The sequence below is a fragment of the Carica papaya genome, chromosome 6 (genome assembly GCF_054855325.1).
Source record: "Carica papaya isolate Zhongbai chromosome 6, ASM5485532v1, whole genome shotgun sequence".
Lineage (NCBI taxonomy): Eukaryota > Viridiplantae > Streptophyta > Magnoliopsida > Brassicales > Caricaceae > Carica > Carica papaya.
The window spans coordinates 27185262-27204178 of NC_142314.1; the positions used below are offsets into that span (position 1 = coordinate 27185262).

The following is an 18917-nucleotide window of genomic DNA, read 5'->3' on the forward strand; positions in this document are numbered from 1 at the left end:
AAGTATTTCTATACATTTCTGTTCAATTATATGGTATCAGAGTTACAATTTTGAGAGAAAATTAGATAAGAGGGGAGAGAAGAACCAGATCAGATCTAATTTGTGTGTCCTGACCGCCACCTGAAGGAGAGACTAGAGGTGTTAGTGCGGTGGTTCTCCATCAGAAGAAAGATTTGGTAGAACTATCCGGTGTTCTAAAGGAATTGCAGCAGATCTGTGGGTGACGACTAGTTTTGCGTGCGACGTTAAACCAGAAGGAGAAGAATTGCACATGATAGCAGGTCCTCCCTCTTCGTGTGCGGATTGAGGCAGAAGAAGAAGATCCATGTCAGGTCGGGACTCTTTGACGAGCGAGAGAGCAACAAACGACTGGAGAAGAAGTCTCACAGCGGCTAGATTGTGCAATTTTACGGATCCACGGCGTGTTTCTATGCGATTTCACGAGATCTGTGCCAGATGCGAGCGCGTGTGTGGTTCTGTGGTGATATCAATCTGTTCGTGGCGGCGAATGGTGGTTCCGGCGCAGCATGTGTAGCGGCGTGTGGTGGTTCTGGAGGTGGTGTGTGTGGTGGTGCGTGGAGGCACTCTAGTGGTTACGCGGATGGTTTTTTGCGAAGTAGTGTTTCCCTACGAATGATTGTCTATTTATGACAATAGTAACTCTTTTAATTTTTTTTTCTTGTCCACTTCAAGTGTTTCTGGTTGTTGGGTGTCTTGGTATTTTGGGTAGTTTTTGCTCAACAGTTTAATTCTTGAATTAAAATGGATGAAAATATTGTTTGCTACTACTAAAATGAGTATGAACATATAAAATGGTACTGTAAAAAATTGCATAATCGCAATATGAGAACACATATTACTAATATTGTTACTGCTATTGCTAACTTATCTTCTGAGAATGATTTCAGCTAACGAGTATGCTAGATTCTCTTAGTATTAGGAATTTTTGAAGAAATTCTTTGCTCTTACTGAATCAGGTAAAATATGTCTTATGTTCTTTTCAAATAAATCGGTGATCGATTCTGGTTCTACAGATCATAAAATAACTAATTTTAATATTTTTTTTACTTTTAGATCTCATAGAGTACCTTTTCCAGTAACCATTGCTGATGGGTCAACCTATAACATTATCGGTTATGGGACTATAAAACCAATTTTATTTATTACTCTCTCATCTGTATTAAATCTACCTAAACTTACTTTCAATTTGATTTCTGTGAGTAAGTTAACTAAAAACCTTTAGTTATTGTATCACATTCTTTTCTAATTATTGTCTTATTCAGGTTTTATGACGAAGCAGATTATTGGTAAAGAATATGTATAAATGGTTTTTATATTTTTGATACTTGGATGTCTCGATCGATTGTCTGTTCTAGTGTCGTTTATTTATTTAAAATACATTATCAATTGGGACATCCTTCTCTTCTTGTGCTAAAAAAGTTATGTTCTCAATTTTATGATGTACCTCCATTAGATTACGAGTCATCTTGGCTTGTAAAATATCATCGTAGTTCGTTAGGTTTAAGAATTAATAAACAAGCTGAGTTTGTTTTTTATTAGTTCACTCTGATGTTTGGAGTCATTGTCGTCTTACATCTAAAATAGAGTTTAAATATTTCGTTACTTTTGTGGATGATATTTCTCCAACGACTTTGATATATTTTATGAAAAATCGTTCTGAAATGTTTCTCACTTTTGTATTTTTTGTGCTGAAGGCAAAACGCAATTCAATGTTTTTGTGCATATATTGAGAATTGATAATCCTAAATGAGATCTGTTAGACTTATTTAAGAACTGTATGACTCAATTAGGGATTATTCACCAATTGTTTTGCATTGATACACCCTCTCACAATGGAGTTACTAAGAGAAAGAACAGATATTTACTTGAGCCTGCTCGACCCTTTTGTTCCAAATACCCTAAGTAGTTCTTGATTGATGCTCTTTTCACAAGTTGTTTTTTGATTAGTTGCTTACAATTTACAGTACTTGATGAAGATATTTCTTACAACATTCTTTTTCCAAACAAATCATTGTTTATGGTGTAGTCTAAGATATTTGGTAGCACCTGATATGTGCGAGATGTGCAGTCTAATGTTATTAAGTTGGATCCAAAGACCTTGAAGTGTGTTTTTTTGGGATTTTCTCGCATTTAGAAAGAATATCAATATTATCTTTAAATCTCAATAAATATTTGGTATCAATTGATGTGGTCTTTTTGGAGAATACACCGTTATTCTTTTCATCGTTCAATTCTCTAAGTCAGGGAGAGGACGATGAGTGACTCATCTATACCTTCATACTAAGTACCTCTACTGAGCAATCAGATAATGGTGTTTCTTCTGATGATGTGCCTCTACCTCTAGTTGAGCAAACTGATGATGATGTTGGTGAGCCTCCAACTCAAGTACAACTGTCAATTGTTCGTGTTTATTTCAAAAAGCAACAGACCAATGATACATATCCTGCATTAGTTTTCTCATCATCTAATCCTGCATCACATGGCCTTGACATTTCCATTAGTTTTCGCAAAGGTAAATGTCAGTGCATCCTTCCTAAATCTACTTATCCCGTTGCTAATTTTATGTCATAGAATCACCTGTCTCCTTCGTCTAACTCTTTGATTATTTTCATAGATTCAATTTTCATACCCAAGACAGTTAAGTAGACTTTGAATCATTCTGTTTGGTATAAGACAATACTTGATGAGATAAATACTTTCGATGAAAATCATACTTAGAATTTGTTGGATTTACCGAAAGGTAAAAAGATTATGGGATGCAAATGAGTATTTTCAGTCAAAATGAATTCATATGACTTTGTAGCAAAACTTAAAGTCAGACTTGTAATAAAAGACTATTTTCAGACTTACGGGGTGGATTATTCTGACACCTTCTCTCCGGTAGCCAAACTTATATTTTTCAATTTATTTATCTCTATTGCAACATCTTAAAATTGGCTTTTACACTAGTTGGATATCAAAAATTTATTCATTCATTCATGACGATCTCCTAGAAGAAGTGAATAAACTTATATATGTTCTTTTATTCATCTTTATTGTGACATCTAAACTATCTTTTACACCAGTTAGATATTAAGAATGCATTATTTCATGGCGACTCGGTCTTCTATAGACAATCAGCAGGTAGTATTATACTTTTTGTTATTTATGTTGATGCTATTATCAATATAGGAGATGATTGTACAAAAATATATTCTCTCAAGTCATTCTTGCATACTAAGTTTCATACCAAAAGCTTGGGTAAGTTAAAATACTTATTGAGAGTAGAAGTAATAAGAAGTAAGAAAGAGATTTTCTTGTCTTATAAGAAGTATACACTTGATCTATTTTCAGAAACTAGAAAGTTGGGAGTCAAGCATGCAACATACTGATAGTGTCAAATGTATATCTTACAAAAAATGATGACGATTCATTTGATGATCTGAAAAAGTATAGACAGTTAGTTGGTAGATTGAATTATTTCATAGTGACTCGTCCACATATTGCATATGCTGTCAATATTGTAAGTCAATTTATGTCTGCATTTACAGTTAAATATTGGGAGACTCTGGAAGAGATTCTGTGTTACCTAAAAGGAGTTCCGACACTTGACATATTGTTTAGCAATCATGAATCCACTAACATTGAATGTTTTGCAAATGTTGATTCAGTTGATTCTAAAATTGATAAAAGGTCCGCTACAGACTATTTCATTTTTTTTGTGGGAACCTGATATCATAGAGAAGTAAGAAGCAGACTATTGTATCTCGCTTCAGTGCAGAGTTCGAGTACAGAGTTATGGTTCAGTCCACATATGAAGTCTTATGAATACATCACCTTTTAGCTGAAATGAGTTTGAATCCCATGAAACCTGTATCACCTGCAAAATTTTAGTGTGATAATCAGACTGTCTTTCATATTACCTCAAATTCGGCATACTGTGAAAGAAACAGACATAACGAGGTTGATTGTCACTTTATTTATGAGAAGATTCAAGAGAACAAATAAGTCATATATTCTCAAAAGGTTTAAATGGAATTCGAATTGAATATTTTCGTAAAAAACTGAGTATGATTAATATTTACGCTCCACCTTGAGGGGGAGTGTTACAAGATTATAGAATATTTTCCTTCTATAATAGCATAATTATGAGTAGTTGACTTCTCATATGTATTAACGTAAGCATAGACAACAAATTAATACAGTAATTTATGTTAGTTATCTTACATAGATCCCTTTGTATATATATACATCTCAAACTTATTGAAATAAAATCATCAAAAATCATTCCTATACTTTTCTGTTCAATTACGTTCTACAACTGTTTACTCCGTTTATATTTTTTGAGGAGGATGTCTTACTATCCACTTATGTGTTTTTTTTTTTATAATACATTCTCTATATTAAAGAAAAGTCACCTGCTAATCTCATATTCAAACGGTATATAGAAACTCAACAAACCTTCCTGATGCAAAGAAAAAAAAAATTTGCTTCCAATATGCTAAAAACACTTCCCAATACACAGTATAAGAGTGCATCACATAAATAAAAAATAAATTATAAAACAAAAAATATCAAGAGAACAGAAGCCAAGGATCCTGAATGGGTCTACTAGTGACAACATTGACCTGTACCCTCCTGAAAACCTGAAATGAATAACTTATAAAAAATTGAGTGGAAGCTGAGTGAATCTATTAGCGATATGAAGTCCAAAACAATGAATCTAGACTAACATAGCCGAGGCAGATTCAAATTGTTTACTGTTAGTAGCCCGTGAAACTTGCAAGGGTCTCCTCAAAATCAATCTGCTGTGGTACCAAGTTGTTAGGAACTCGTGACATGTACTCATAGTAACTCAGAAAATCAAAGAGAAAGATGAAGAGTAAGACAGAAAAGAAACAGATTGATGAGAAAGACAGAGAAAGAGAGTGAGAGAGGGAGAGAGTGGAGAGAGATAAGAGAGAACACTCTAAGAGAGAGTAAGAAAGAGAGATTGAAGATTGTGTGAAAAATACTTGATAGATTACTTTCCACATTCGAGTTACAATGGAAAGTTTAAATACATAAAATGATGCATGAACAATCTCCCTAGATCACCAATCGTCCACCATAGAATGCAAGAAACCTTAGGTTCACGGAATTAAGGTGGAAAAAGAGTCAGGTTCTGAAAATCGGGGTTTTTTTTGAGAGGTTTACATACCCCTCCAGTGATCATAACACGTGTCCCACAAGAATCCGTGGATGCCTGCCATGTAGCCCTCATTCCTCATGGGTGAGAAGTCGATTCGTGTCTCTGCCTCGACGTATGTGAACCCTTACGGGTTTTGATTCTCTGCGCCTGGTCCCATTTTTCTCCTGCTCCCCTGCGGATCCTGTGCTTCTCTGCTTATTTTCTTCTGGTTGCAACTGGGTCACCTCATTCGCTTGCCAGATATATATATGTATATATATATATATCTCAGGAACTAAGGGCAAACAAACTGCAAAGCAGATATCATTCACTAATAAGCAAGTAATAGATATATCTTTTCATACTCACATAATTTTATTGTTAAAGATATTGATTCATGAAATAGTGTGAATTCTATGATGTCTCAATTAGACATGGTATGTACAAGAATGAGTCTAATTACCACTTACCAGTACAAGTGAAATTACAAATCCTATATCACAAGTTGTTCGACATTCAATCCTGGATAAATATATTTATGGATATATTTAAGAACAATCAGTATCAACTGAAGTCCTGTCTATTTGGGACTGCACACTTAGAATTCATTTCACAAGATAATTATCAGAATGCTAACGTTTAGTTTGCCAAAATTTTCTGATATTTTTCCAAAATTTTGCTTTCTTATATTTGCTTATAGGTTTGCTTGTCTTCAGTTGGTCAGAATTTCAAATCAACTTCCTATTCATGTTAAGGATGGTCTTGGGGCTTTTACTTGTTTATCAGGATTATCCATTAAGAAAATATGAACAAAAATATTGGAAAAATTCATTCTATTCTTGATTATTGTAAATAAGAGTTGGAGATTGTTGTGTTTGTCAAATTTTATATGTCCTAGGGACAGATGACAGATGTTAAATATGTTAAGAAAAGCACTGATAGATAATACGTTGAGTTAATTGTCATTCTATCATAGGTCCCTGAATTTGTATCTTGAATAATAAATATGTTTTATTTTCTCAATTTCTTAGGTTGGCTTGAAGATGCAGCTTATTTTGCTGCTATCAACAATAGTTTAAATACATTTAGTTGGTACCATTGGCCTGAGCCTCTGAAAAATCGCCATCTTGCAGCCTTGGAAGGCATTTATGATAGTCAAAAGGATTTTGTAAGATCTGGATCTTAAATTGAATTTGCAGACTGTTTCTCTTATTCTGTTTAGAAGGCATACTAAGGAATATGCTTTTTCTTGTACAGATAGAACTATTCATTGCTAAACAGTTCCTACTCCAAAGGCAATGGCAGAAAGTTCGCAAATATGCACACTTGAAAGGTGTCAGTATAATGGGAGACATGCCCATTTATGTTGATTATCATAGTGCTGATGTTTGGGCAAATAAAAAACAGTTTTTGCTGGTGTGTCGGACCTTAACTCATTATGTTCAATTGTAATGATTTTATCGTGCTTCCAGATCATTTAAATTTAATACCTGGTGCCACAAATTCTCTGTGCAGAACAAGAAAGGCTTTCCCCTTCTAGTTAGTGGTGTTCCCCCTGATCTTTTCAGTAAAACTGGTCAACTCTGGGGCAGGTTTGTTCTAATTAATTAGTGCAGACTGAGCTCATTGGTTGTTTGGTACATGCTTTGTGCATGATTCTTGTTGCTCACTACGAAGCCAATGTCCTATGTATATGTTAGTTTGTTGGACATCTCTGTGCTCATCTCATTGGATGCCTGTCATTTCCTGTTATTCTACTCTAGCGATTCCCATGATTATCACATGATTTTCAGACATTATGTTCTTCTTCATATTGTTTTGCTTTTGTTCCTTATATGACAGTATTAAACTGATTTAGCATAATGTTGGACTTAAAAGCCCTCTATATGACTGGAAAGCCATGGAGAAAGATGGATTTTCATGGTGGGTTCGACGCATACAACGTGCACAGGATCTATATGATGAGTTTAGGATAGACCACTTCAGAGGGTTTACTGGCTTTTGGGCTGTTCCTTCTGGTGAGACAATCTTCAGAATCTATTGATGCTTTTTCCAGAATAAAAAAAAAAAAATGAAAACTAATACTACATGCTAATGTGCAGAAGCAAAAGTTGCCATGGTTGGAAGATGGAAGGTCTGATTTCCTTGATTCCCTTCAAGTTAAAATTTTTGTTCTGTTCTGCGTTTAACTCCAGATATTATTTTGATGACAGTAGGTAGGACCTGGAAAAGCATTATTTGATGCCATTTCTAGAGCTGTTGGCAAGATCAAGATAATAGCAGAAGATTTGGTATGTTAATCTGAAATATTATAAGAACTTGGTGCTTCATTAGCATTTCTTTGTCACACTATTTGATCAGATCACCTAGTGAACCAAAATTCTTTTGAAAATGGATTTGTGAACTTGACCAAAATTTGCTATGAATTTCGTAGTCTTGCAACAGACTTTGCACCTGGGTGGGTGCATACTCTACTCTGAACAATGGCTAATGGAAGGAAAATAGAAAGAAAAAAAAGTAGAAGGGAAAAAGGCAAAGAACCTTAAATAACTTTTACCTGCCATAATTCTTTTTATATTTTTTTGGGCCATTCCAGATATAAACATGATATTGATTTAGAATTAAGCTATACAAGTGCAGCTTAATGTTCCTGCTTCAAGTTAATGTTTAAATAATTGATGTCCCAGGGAACAGAGAACAGAAGCACTTGCTTTCAATGTTGCATTTGTTGATCTGATCTTCAATTACTGTTAGTAACATGCCACCTGAATGTTATTTTTCATTACTTTTTGAGCATCCGGTGGAAGTTTGACTACTATTATTATATGTGAAAGTTTTAAGTGCTTCAATTATAGCATTAAAAAGAAAAATAAGTTAGAAACAATTAATATGTAAATGGTTAAACACAACTTGATGATTAGCAGTGATTAATTAGAGACATGAAGTTATAGTTCACTCTTTTGGTACATTTAACATTTGTTATAAAAAATTAAAATTTCTGTTTCCCTGCAAAATATGCATGAATGACTGCTTTCACTGTTTTTAAGCTTACAAAATTTGCTATATAATTATTGTCAATATGTGGTAGTTTTTTTGCAGGAAACGGCTCTTTACACATCTGGTGACTCATACTACTGATTTTTGAACATTTGTTTTTTTGTTGCATTACAGGGAGTTATTACTGAGGATGTAGTTCAACTTAGGAAATCAATTGGGGCCCCTGGAATGGCTGTGCTTCAGTTTGGTAATTACTTCATGCCGACTTAAATCTAATGCTGTTCTTTCGGATGATTGTCTTTCGAGCAAAAATCTTGAAGTTCCATGATACGTTGTTTTAGGTTTTGGAAGTGATGCTGATAACCCTCATTTGCCTCATAATCATGAGCGTAATCAAGTTGTCTATACTGGAACTCATGATAATGACACGGTAATGGCCTCCTATTCTGTTGACTAGTTTCAGGTTGCTGGATTTATGTCCTTGTCATGGAGTGAATGATAAGGAAACAGAGGTCAAGATATGGAATCACATTGGTGTTTGATTTGTAGTGTCCGTGCATCAAGAAACCAATTAAAATATTTTTCTAGCTCCTCTTTTGGCTTACAGAAGAATATCCACTAGATTCTGCTTAGTTGTTGTATCACTCTCCTCTGTTTTTCACTCTTCTTGGTTTAGCATTAGACATTCTCACTCGTATTCTGTGACATACCCCATTAATGATTATTTTTGTCTGTACAATAGATCTGTGGGTGGTGGGAAAATATGGACCAAGAAGAAAAGTTCAATGTGAGTACATATTATCAGATGGATCTTTACATTGATGAAGTGAAATCTTATGTTTGAGGTTTAATTTTTTAGATTGTACAATTTTTGCCTTAGGTACTGAAGTACTTTTCAATTTCTGACGATGACGAAATTTCGTGGAAACTCATCCGGGCTGTGCTATCTTCAGTGGCCCAAACTACAGTCATACCCATGCAGGATATACTTGGGCTGGGAAGTTCAGCAAGGATGAATACTCCTGCAACCCAAGTAAGCATTATCTAGTTCATATTTACTGATGGTCTGATAATAGAGGAGTAAAATGCCATGCTAGCGGGTGCATTGTGCAATGCTTACATTCAGCATACAAATGTCATGCTGGCCTGTTATTGTGTTGTATCATACTGCACTTTGGTCTAATGCAATTTGTGGTTCTTGTCGACTTGTTGTCTTGTCAGTTGTATGCAGTCATAATAGTAGGCTTTGGCGTGTTTATGCTCATAATGATAAGAAACTGCTTTTCTTGTATAGGTTAGGCTTGGAATAAATTTAGATTTTTAATTAATTTTTTTGTAAATTCACACTTAATTCATGTAGAAGATGGTGAAAATTCTCCTTAAATAATAAAAAATAATCTTATATAAGTTTCATGTAAAACTAAAATAATTCATTTAAAATGTTATTAAAATTGATGGATTTAGGAAGAAATCGTCTCAATCCCATATAAAATTTTATATAAGACAATTTGTTTTTCATTCTAATAGATATATCTTTTTTCTAATTGAATTAAACGTGAATTTATAAATAAATTTTAAAAAATTTCTGAATTCATTCCAAATGTAATTTTATACTTGGTCAGCATTGAATTTAAAATAAAGAAGAATGCAACTGAACCATGTCCATCAAGAAATAGAACAAAATATAACACTGAAGTAAACCAACATATTATGAATATAGAATGAAATAAAATGTTATGATACAACAGAACATAAAATGGCGCCTTTGGCGAGAACCAATGTCATGATCACATTAACTAATGTTAAGTTAACAACGTAGGAAAAATTAGAACTGATTTGCTTACTTAGAGATTTAAGGATAAAAACCTAAATACCATACATAGGGTTTTTCTCATTAGGTATCACATTTAAGATTTAACTGAATCATACAATCAAATATTGAGAAATTTCTGAAGTAAGTTATTTACTAACTGAAAAGATAATTTCTAAGAGGTTAAAAAGGTATCTATAGAGTGCCAAGTAAGTCTTTCTTGAGTAGAATTAGACTAAAAAATACTAAAACTAATAAGATAAGAAATATTAATACTAATAAAATTCAAAATACTATTTCCAATAAAGATAGAAAATACTAATATTAATAGGATTAGAAATAATACTCCTATAAAGGAATCGGAAAACATAAAACTAACTTAAATAATATAATTCATTAATGGTATTATTTTTAAAAAAAATATAATTCATTAATGGTAAATTACTACTATGCTTATGGGCTATCAATTCTCCCTAGCTGGGAAAAACTTGGCTTTGTTTGAGTCAAAATCATAGAATATAGCACATTGATCTCCACTTAGACAGCCCATGCCGCCTTGATATTCACTTGAATGGTCCAAGCTGCATTGATCTCCTTTAGAATGGACCTCGCCGTGACATTCATCATTCGTGAGGCCTAAACTGTGACCTCTTAATCTCATAAGGTCATAAACTTCATCTAGGATTGTGTCTTGCTCTCTCTTAATATGGTCGTGAGCTTTTAACATCATATAGCCATGATTTTCCTTGAGGCCATGAGCTTCCAAGGTCATATGGCCATGACTTCTCATGTGGCCATGAGTCTTTAAGTAGTTTTGAGCTCCCTTGTAGCCTTGTTTGATTTGGCCTACATTGATCCTCATCAGGTGAGCAAGCAAGCTTTATATACTTGAACATGTCACGGTCTTCGGTTTCTGAATAAAAAAATTTAAGAATTTAATCAGATGTATGTTGTTGTCCGATTTGTTGTCTTCCACATTGCAAGATATTGCATATAAAAATAGTTTGTGTAAGTAGCATGGAATTTTACTGATCAAGAAACTAGCATGCTACTTTATTGCTTCCTATAAACACAGCCATGAGTCAACTAGGCCTGACTCAACTGCTGAATTTACAAGTTGTTTTGCTTAGTATTAATCAGTAGGTAGAGAACTTCAGTGACCAGTAGATCTTTAAACACTTCTCCGTTTTACCTACAATATTTAATTTAGGGAATAAAAGAGTAAAAAAGAGTTTCTGTGTACTAAACAACAATATTTCTTATTTTTCTCCTAGCAGGATCAATCTGTCTAAATAAACTGATTGTTGAAAAGGAAGTGATATCATGGCCTTCGAATAATATCACTCATGAGATTATGTTTGTAATAAAGTAATACATTTTATGAAATTTATTTAAAAATTTATAACTAATTTCATTGGGAAATTATAGAAATTTGATCTAGAATAATAAAAAATGACTATAGAAAAGTTCAAGTGAATTTAGAACAATATATTCTAACTTTCATCAAAAGTTCGACTATGTTATTTCTTCCTACTTACCAGCTTTATATGCATATTATTTCTTGCTAAATGCAGGTTGGGAACTGGAGTTGGAGGATACCTCATTCCATGACCTTTGATCTCATGGAAACAGAAGCTTTGAGGTTAAGGGATATGCTATCGGTGTATGGGCGGCTATAGACCAAAAACAATGAGTTCTCTATTCCTTAATAGCTAGAAAGAAAGTTTTCTTCTGCGTAAAAGAAGAGAATAATTTCTGTTTTGTTGTGCTTTTACTAAGATCTTCCACATCTTAATTTTAAAGGTCTTTAATCTACTCTCTCTTTGATAATTCATTCATTTTGATGTATCCTTACATTATATTGCCTACATGTTAAATAAAGATAAGTTTTACGGATCTTGATCCCTGCAACCTTCCTAATGTAAGCAAGTCTGCAATTTAGCTTTGTTACATTTGTCAAAAATAGATGTTTAAATTTTTTAATTTAATGATAAAAATCTAAATATTTGTATTAATTGTGGTCAGGTTACTGTGGAACATAACTGTAAAATTGAGTAACTGAGAAAAAAGAAGTATTTAAATTAATCCAATGTTTGGCAGACGAGTAATTCTTTTCTTTAGAGAAAAAAAACAGAAAAGAATTGGTTCTGTCCTAGGCAGCTTTCTCAATGGCTTGAATGCACTCCAATACAGTTGCTCTGTTTGTCATTGCTGTTATTAGGGCTTCATGAATGACCTCGTTGTTTTTCAATAGGGATCCAGCAAACAAAACCTGCATTTACAATCTTGAAACTTAATCTCCCATAACCATATATGGTTGAATGTTATGCCTGAAGCTTGAAACTCAAGGCAACTCTAATAACTGAGTTGCAAGAACTTACGGCCCATCTCGTAAGATTTTGCTGCTGATCTTTGCTGAGTTGTGGTTTGCTCCGGTTTATAAATCGCTACAGGAAACACAGGATGAATCAACTCAGAAGACAAAGGTACTGAGTTGCAGAAGAGAAGAAGCAGATTTCAGGTAATCTTTTCTGAATACTTTCATCCATAAATTGCTTTTCAAGTTAAAAAGAAGCCTGATTAGTCTGTAAAATAGTTGCAAACCTGAAGGGTGAATAGATCTGCAGACTGGCCAACCAGCTTGTCATATTTGAGGCCCTCTGCAGCAAGTCCAGCCATTGCTACAACTGCCAGTCTGAGAAAAGCTATCAGGTAAGTTTATATTTTCTGCAGTGAAATTCTGACTTTTTTTATGCTATTGATTCAAAATTTCTTCAAGGACCAATAATGCACCTATTTACAGTGTTCAAGAAAGGTTTTAAAACCAGTACCTATCAAGTTCCTTAGCATCAAGTTGCCCACTATATATTAGTTTCTGCAGTCTTTCATCAATGAGATTGACATGCTCTTTCCCAATATCTAATGAATACCCCAGAATTGGAAGGCCAAGTAAATAGGCAACTGCAGTTCAAATAGGAAATCCAATATCTTATTAGAAAAAGAAAACCATTTGGAAGAATGTCGAATATTGGATTGAGGAGAAACTACTTAAAAAATGAGCTGCTTCATGTGTAGCAATCCTCTCTTGATAATCAGGAAAGAATGAGGAGAATCCTGCAATAGCAGCTTGAAGAAGCCTAGAAAACAACAATTTTCCTATTTTAAAAGCTTGTCTACTACAGAAAAAGAGTTTTAATATCTTCAACACATGAACTTACCCAGGTGAAATGCTCCCCACAGCAAGAACAATTAACGAAATGCTTCCAATCAAGTAAGGCAGAAAGAAGCCCCAATCCTATACACATAAAATAATGATCCCTGAAATTCACATGTACGAAGAAAAAGGAGGAGAAAAGAGTAGGGTACCCCCGGAAGCTGGCCGGCCAGAATAGCCAATAACGAAGTTGTTCCCACCACTGTGAAAAGAAATGCCGCCTGTATTACTGGAACATATCAAGTTAATATATGTGTAGTTGTTGAATGGATGGAGATTCGACTTTCAATTTAAATATACTAAAGCATAGTAACAGGAGCGATATACGCACATCATTTCTGACACTTGGAATGGCCAGGTTTTCTGCATTCTTGATCCCAAGAGTTGTGAGCTCCCGTAGAGAAGTCTGATACATGGAGATTGTTGGAAGATCAATCAAATTTACTTACTCCATAATTGAATGTCAACTAAAAAAGAAAAGCAATGAAGAGATGTAGACCATCACTTTCCCACAAGTTCAGACTGACCGTACGACGTGAGACATACGGCTGAGAACTCCATTTCTTGGCCCAACCAGCTTCACTCAGCTTATCAAGAGCCTCTTTAACACCGTCGCTGTCCTTCTGCATCAAATACATTCTTCTGACAACAAAACATAAACATATATATATATATGGGAGGTTGCAGAATTGAGAAGAAGAAAAAGGGACCTTATCAATGGCGGTTTGGAGGGTGTTGAGATCAACCCCAGGCGCAGCAGGAGAAGAAGATGATGATGCGGCATTTCTTGTCTGCAAGTGTTTGGTTGAGAAAAATTTATGATTAATTTGTGGGTGATAATTATAATAATGACCAAATGGGTTGAATATAAAAACAGGCTTTGGGTTTGGAAGAGAAAGTAAGATTGTCATAGTGTAAGTCTCTCCCTCGTCGAGTTTCTCAGCCCGATTTGTTTTGTTTCATTTGGAGAGTGGATAAGGTTTTAGTTTGGAGCCAGGAGAATCGATTAGACACATTTGCACCACGTCGACTAGTTTTAAACAAGCTTCAATTCCATCACATACATTACTTTTTATTTTTATTTTTTCATTAGCGTAGTTATACTAAAAAAAAAAATATATATTATATTTAAGGATCTTATAAATTGGAAAACGGTTAAAAAAAATAAAACTGTTAAATAATTTATTTCAAACTGTAATATAAGGTTGAAATTATTAAATTATAAAAATTTTACATTTTTAATTTGCTTCATTATTAATTTAGACATAAATATCTAATTCACCTATTCTGCTATCTCATTTGAATAAAGTAGCATATTTTTTAGTTGGAATAAAACTTGAACTTCAAAATTCGTTGAAATAAGCCCTATATTCGGCTATTACGTATACATAAAAATGTAGATATGTAGAATTCTAGATGTATGAAATTCATAATATAATCTAATAGGAAAGGTTCGTATACCCATGCTCTTGTTTTGTGGTTTGATGACAGGATTGGTGTCTATTTCTTTGTACAATCAACATTCATTCCTTTGTCCTTGTTACCAAGGGAATAACATCATCAATTTGCCTTTTACTCAAAAATGGCTAACCAAGCAGTAGAATATGGACATTAAAGGTATTAAATTTTACAAGCAAATTACAAAAATCAACATATAAGCCATCTCAAAAATTTTAACACTAGTTCTTGGGTTGTGTACCTATTTTTTTTCCTGCAGTGCCAAGACTTACAATCCCATACCATTATTGAACCAAAAAACAAAAAAAAAAAAATGATCATACGGATTTATATATATATATATATACTCATCATAGTTTACCTAGTATATTACTATAGAAATCACCATATTAATGCAATGCTCTAAGCAGATAGTTATTGCATATAAAAGTTATGAAATCTATACACCAATCTCAACCACAAGTGAGGAGGTTATCTTTGGAATCATACTACATATATATAGACCTGAGTATACATTGTTGTGGTAGTCACATTGTGCACCATGTGCTAGCTCAAACTTGACTTTCCTCTGCCCATAGATAACCTTCTTTGTGCCATTGAAGAAATAACTCTCTCTGTGCTCAAAATTGCCTAAACCCTAGAGTTTATAGGAAGTCTGTATAAAAGTAAAATCACAACGGATTTCATAACCTTCTTCCGATACCCCGACTCCAAACTAGATATAATGTTACACCGAATAGTTCAAGCCTCTATTTTGGTCCAATTGACTTGTATTACATCTAAAGAAATTCATAGACTCAGTGCTTACTTAAAATAAGGCTATTAGATGTAATTCTAGATGGCATCTTTCTCCTCTTCGGACCCAGCTCACAATAAATTAATATATTTATTAATTAGATAAGATACATACTTATATATATATATTAATATACACATTACGTCCTCTTCAACAAAAAAATTATTAATTAACACTTTCAAGATTAATTTAATTAGATTAAACCAACGTGTGGAACAAAAACGCATTCGAATTGTTCTTAGAGAAATTTTTGTCAAAACAAGAAAAAACTAAATACATTTTAATATAATTATGTAATTTAATCATCAATAAACAATATTAAGCATATAATACATGGACTGAATTGAGGACCTAAAGACATAAGATGAAAATTATTTTAGATGGTTTTTTTTTTCATATTAAATATTATATTTAATGATATAATTAATAATAATTATTTCTGGAATTCCTCTCAGTTGCTTTCTCTATCTGCCTCAGAGAACCTACATAAATACGGAGTCACGGCTCTCAATGCGTATTCATCAAGAAAGTCAAGCGTTACACGTTACCTTTCTGCTCTATCATTTTCCCTCTCAACTCACAAATTTACGTACATGTACCTTCACCTCTCTCTCTCTCTCTCTCTCTCTATATATATATAACTATATATACACACACACACATATATATATATATATAATAACAATAATAATGCATAGCTCGCCGTTTTCCCGGTGTAAATCTATGGTCTCATTTAATGCTTTCCCTCCACACCACATTTAACAGTAGATAGAAATTAATAACAATACTTTTATTATTTAAAAATATTTCAAAATAAGATTTTGATCTAATTTAATCAGCATATATAGAAATTAATATGCTAATTTCTGAAATGTCTATAATTGAAGTTTTTATTTTTTCTAAGAGCATTTTTGTCTTTGGAATTATTTTTCTGAAACAAATTTATATTTTTTAATTAAATAATATGACACAATCAAAAATTAATTAAAACATAAAATAAAGCCTCATTTTCTTATAAAAAAAAAAAATAGACTAACAATTGTAGTTGTTTAAGATCTCAACAAAAAAGAAACAAGAAGAAGCAAAAGACCATCTATCCCCCACCACATATACATATATATATATATATATATACATGTACACACTTTCCAAGTCCCCACCTTCCTTCCGTACTCCTCATGAAAAACAATATATATACACACACACACGCAACACCCTCGCCTCATATATAAAAGTACACACATATCCAATCTCTTTTCATATAGCTTCCATCCTTGTACAAAGTTTCTGCAATGGAGTTGAGTTGGGTGACAAAAGATTCAAGCTGGTGGGTGTTCACCCTTCCGGCTTGTTTTGGATCTCACAACTTACTTGATGCTTATTTTTTGCTCTCCTTCTTCACCCTCTCTCTCTCTCTTTATCTTCTCACCTGGGCTTTTTCTCCTGGTGGTGTTGCCTGGAAAAATGGCAGAAGCAAACTTGGTTCTGTTCCTATTTCGGGACCCCGGGGTCTCCCTTTTCTCGGTAGCCTCTTTACACTCTCTCGAGGCTTAGCTCACCGCTCTCTAGCCGCCATGGCCAGAAGCTCAGCCAACTTACAACTCATGGCTTTCACCCTTGGCTCTACTCCTCTCGTAGTCTCTTCAGATCCTTACACTGCCAAAGAAATCTTGACTTCCCCTCATTTCGCAGATCGACCCATCAAGCAATCTGCTAAAAGCCTCATGTTCAGTCGAGCTATCGGGTTTGCTCCTAATGGAACTTACTGGCGCCTTCTCAGAAGAATTGCCGCCTCTCATCTGTTTTCACCTCGACGCATCATGGCCCATGACGCTGGTCGCCAAAAAGATTGCGCTGCTATGCTGCGTGAAATAGCAATTGAGCAGAAAATTAGTGGATTCGTTGCTCTCAGAAAACACCTTCAGTTAGCTGCCTTGAACAACATTATGGGTAGCGTTTTTGGCAAGAGATATGATCCGGGTCGAGAAAGTGAAGAACTTCAGAAACTCAGAGATATGGTTAGAGAAGGATTTGAGCTTTTGGGTTCGTTTAACTGGTCTGATTACTTGCCGTGGCTCAGTTATTTCTACGACCCATTTCGTATAAACGAGCGTTGTTCTAAACTAGTTCCTCGAGTTACCAAATTCGTACGAGCCATCATTGAGGAGCATCGAAGAGAACGATTCAGTGAGTCCAAAAAGTTGGCTGAAACGGGCGATTTTGTCGACGTTTTGCTTTCTCTGGATGGTGACGAGAAGCTCCAAGAAGACGACATGGTCGCTGTCCTCTGGGTGCGTCTCATTTTACTTTATTAGCATTTAGTTATACAACTGGTTACTTAAATAATTCATAATTACTTTTTTGTTTTCACAGTATTACGACTTGTATTCTGGTATTATAAGATATTAACATGTATATATACATGTATATTGATAAGGTAGTTGGTTTTCCAGGAAATGATATTTAGAGGAACAGATACTACAGCTTTGTTAACAGAGTGGGTGATGGCCGAGTTGGTGCTACATCCAGAAGTGCAAACAAAGCTGCGAAACGAGATAAACGAAGCTGTAGGGAACAAGAACGTGACAGATGCAGACATGGGAAGATTAACTTACTTGCAAGCCGTGGTGAAAGAAACACTTCGAGTCCACCCACCTGGACCTCTTCTCTCTTGGGCCAGGCTAGCCACTTCAGACGTTCAGCTAAAAAATGGCATGGTGATTCCGGCGAACACCACGGCGATGGTGAACATGTGGGCCATAACTCATGACCCGAACGTGTGGGCGGAGCCACTGGAGTTCAGGCCAGAGAGGTTTTTGGAGAGCGACATGGACGTGAGAGGTGGGGACCTTCGACTTGCACCCTTTGGGGCTGGGCGCAGGGTTTGTCCCGGGAAGAATCTGGGGCTGGCCACTGTAAATATTTGGGTGGCTCAGTTGGTGCACCGGTTCGAGTGGGTTGAAGAGGTGACTAAACCGGTTGATCTTAGTGAGGTCTTGAAGCTGTCTTGCCAGATGAAATATCCTTTACATGTTGTGGCTATGGAAAGGAATGGGTGTCTCTAGGGTTTACTTCTATAGATATGGAGTAGTTTGTTTTTTCGGAAGTTAGTTTTGAGTGGATGCATGGGAAGGGAAGATATGTTCGTAGCGATAGTTAGTGGAAGTGGATGCAGGCTCCCCAGTTTTGAAATGGTTTTGGAAGGAGTCTATTTTGTAAACCATTGCAATTTAGTATTTGATTTGGTATGAATTCCAATTTTGTTTATTTGATTTCTGTACTTTTTGGTAAAGAACTCAATAATTTGATATCCATATGAATTGAACAAAATTAAAATTTGAATGCATAATGAGATTATAGCAAGAGCAAAATCATACCAACAGAACAAAACAAAGTCTTATTATGTAAAGCCATGAGGGGTTGCATATGTGTAGGAGAACAAAACAATACCAATTGATGATGTTAATATTGA

General features: G+C 34.5%; 3 protein-coding genes across 8 annotated transcripts in view; 2 read left to right on the forward strand and 1 right to left on the reverse strand.

The window, feature by feature from the left end:
* DPE1 (disproportionating enzyme) overlaps positions 1 to 11873 on the forward strand; it is a 39215-nt gene extending 27342 nt beyond the window's left edge. For both annotated transcript variants that reach the window (XM_088222332.1, XM_088222331.1), the window contains 11 exons: positions 6202 to 6338; positions 6428 to 6586; positions 6686 to 6762; positions 7049 to 7188; positions 7273 to 7304; positions 7387 to 7461; positions 8342 to 8414; positions 8509 to 8597; positions 8910 to 8954; positions 9048 to 9200; positions 11552 to 11873. In XM_088222332.1, the coding sequence (XP_088078458.1) occupies positions 6202 to 6338; positions 6428 to 6586; positions 6686 to 6762; positions 7049 to 7188; positions 7273 to 7304; positions 7387 to 7461; positions 8342 to 8414; positions 8509 to 8597; positions 8910 to 8954; positions 9048 to 9200; positions 11552 to 11656 (1085 nt within the window). In that variant the 3' untranslated portion in view covers positions 11657 to 11873. The remainder of the gene's footprint in view (positions 1 to 6201; positions 6339 to 6427; positions 6587 to 6685; positions 6763 to 7048; positions 7189 to 7272; positions 7305 to 7386; positions 7462 to 8341; positions 8415 to 8508; positions 8598 to 8909; positions 8955 to 9047; positions 9201 to 11551) is intronic.
* Positions 11874 to 12032: 159 nt separating this feature from the next.
* On the reverse strand, positions 12033 to 14195 carry LOC110806816 (uncharacterized). 5 transcript variants are annotated; one of them, XM_022031759.2, is made up of 10 exons: positions 13902 to 14192; positions 13701 to 13814; positions 13523 to 13597; positions 13344 to 13412; positions 13196 to 13272; positions 13026 to 13114; positions 12809 to 12938; positions 12582 to 12672; positions 12359 to 12424; positions 12033 to 12249 (listed from the first exon to the last, which is right to left on the reverse strand). In XM_022031759.2, the coding sequence occupies exons 1-10, from the start codon at positions 14100 to 14102 to the stop codon at positions 12130 to 12132; spliced, it is 1032 nt and encodes a 343-aa protein (XP_021887451.2). In that variant the 5' UTR covers positions 14103 to 14192; the 3' UTR covers positions 12033 to 12129. The 5 variants fall into 5 exon arrangements, 4 of the variants coding, with proteins under 4 accessions (XP_021887451.2, XP_021887452.2, XP_088078459.1 ...); XM_022031760.2 differs by having other exon boundaries at positions 13719 to 13814; positions 13902 to 14190; XM_088222333.1 differs by having other exon boundaries at positions 13701 to 14191.
* Positions 14196 to 16661: 2466 nt separating this feature from the next.
* CYP78A7 (cytochrome P450, family 78, subfamily A, polypeptide 7) lies at positions 16662 to 18712 on the forward strand. Its single transcript, XM_022031753.2, has 2 exons — positions 16662 to 17736; positions 17899 to 18712. Exons 1-2 carry the CDS (start codon positions 16738 to 16740, stop codon positions 18508 to 18510), a joined length of 1611 nt encoding a protein of 536 aa, XP_021887445.1. The 5' UTR covers positions 16662 to 16737; the 3' UTR covers positions 18511 to 18712.
* Positions 18713 to 18917: the final 205 nt, after the last annotated feature.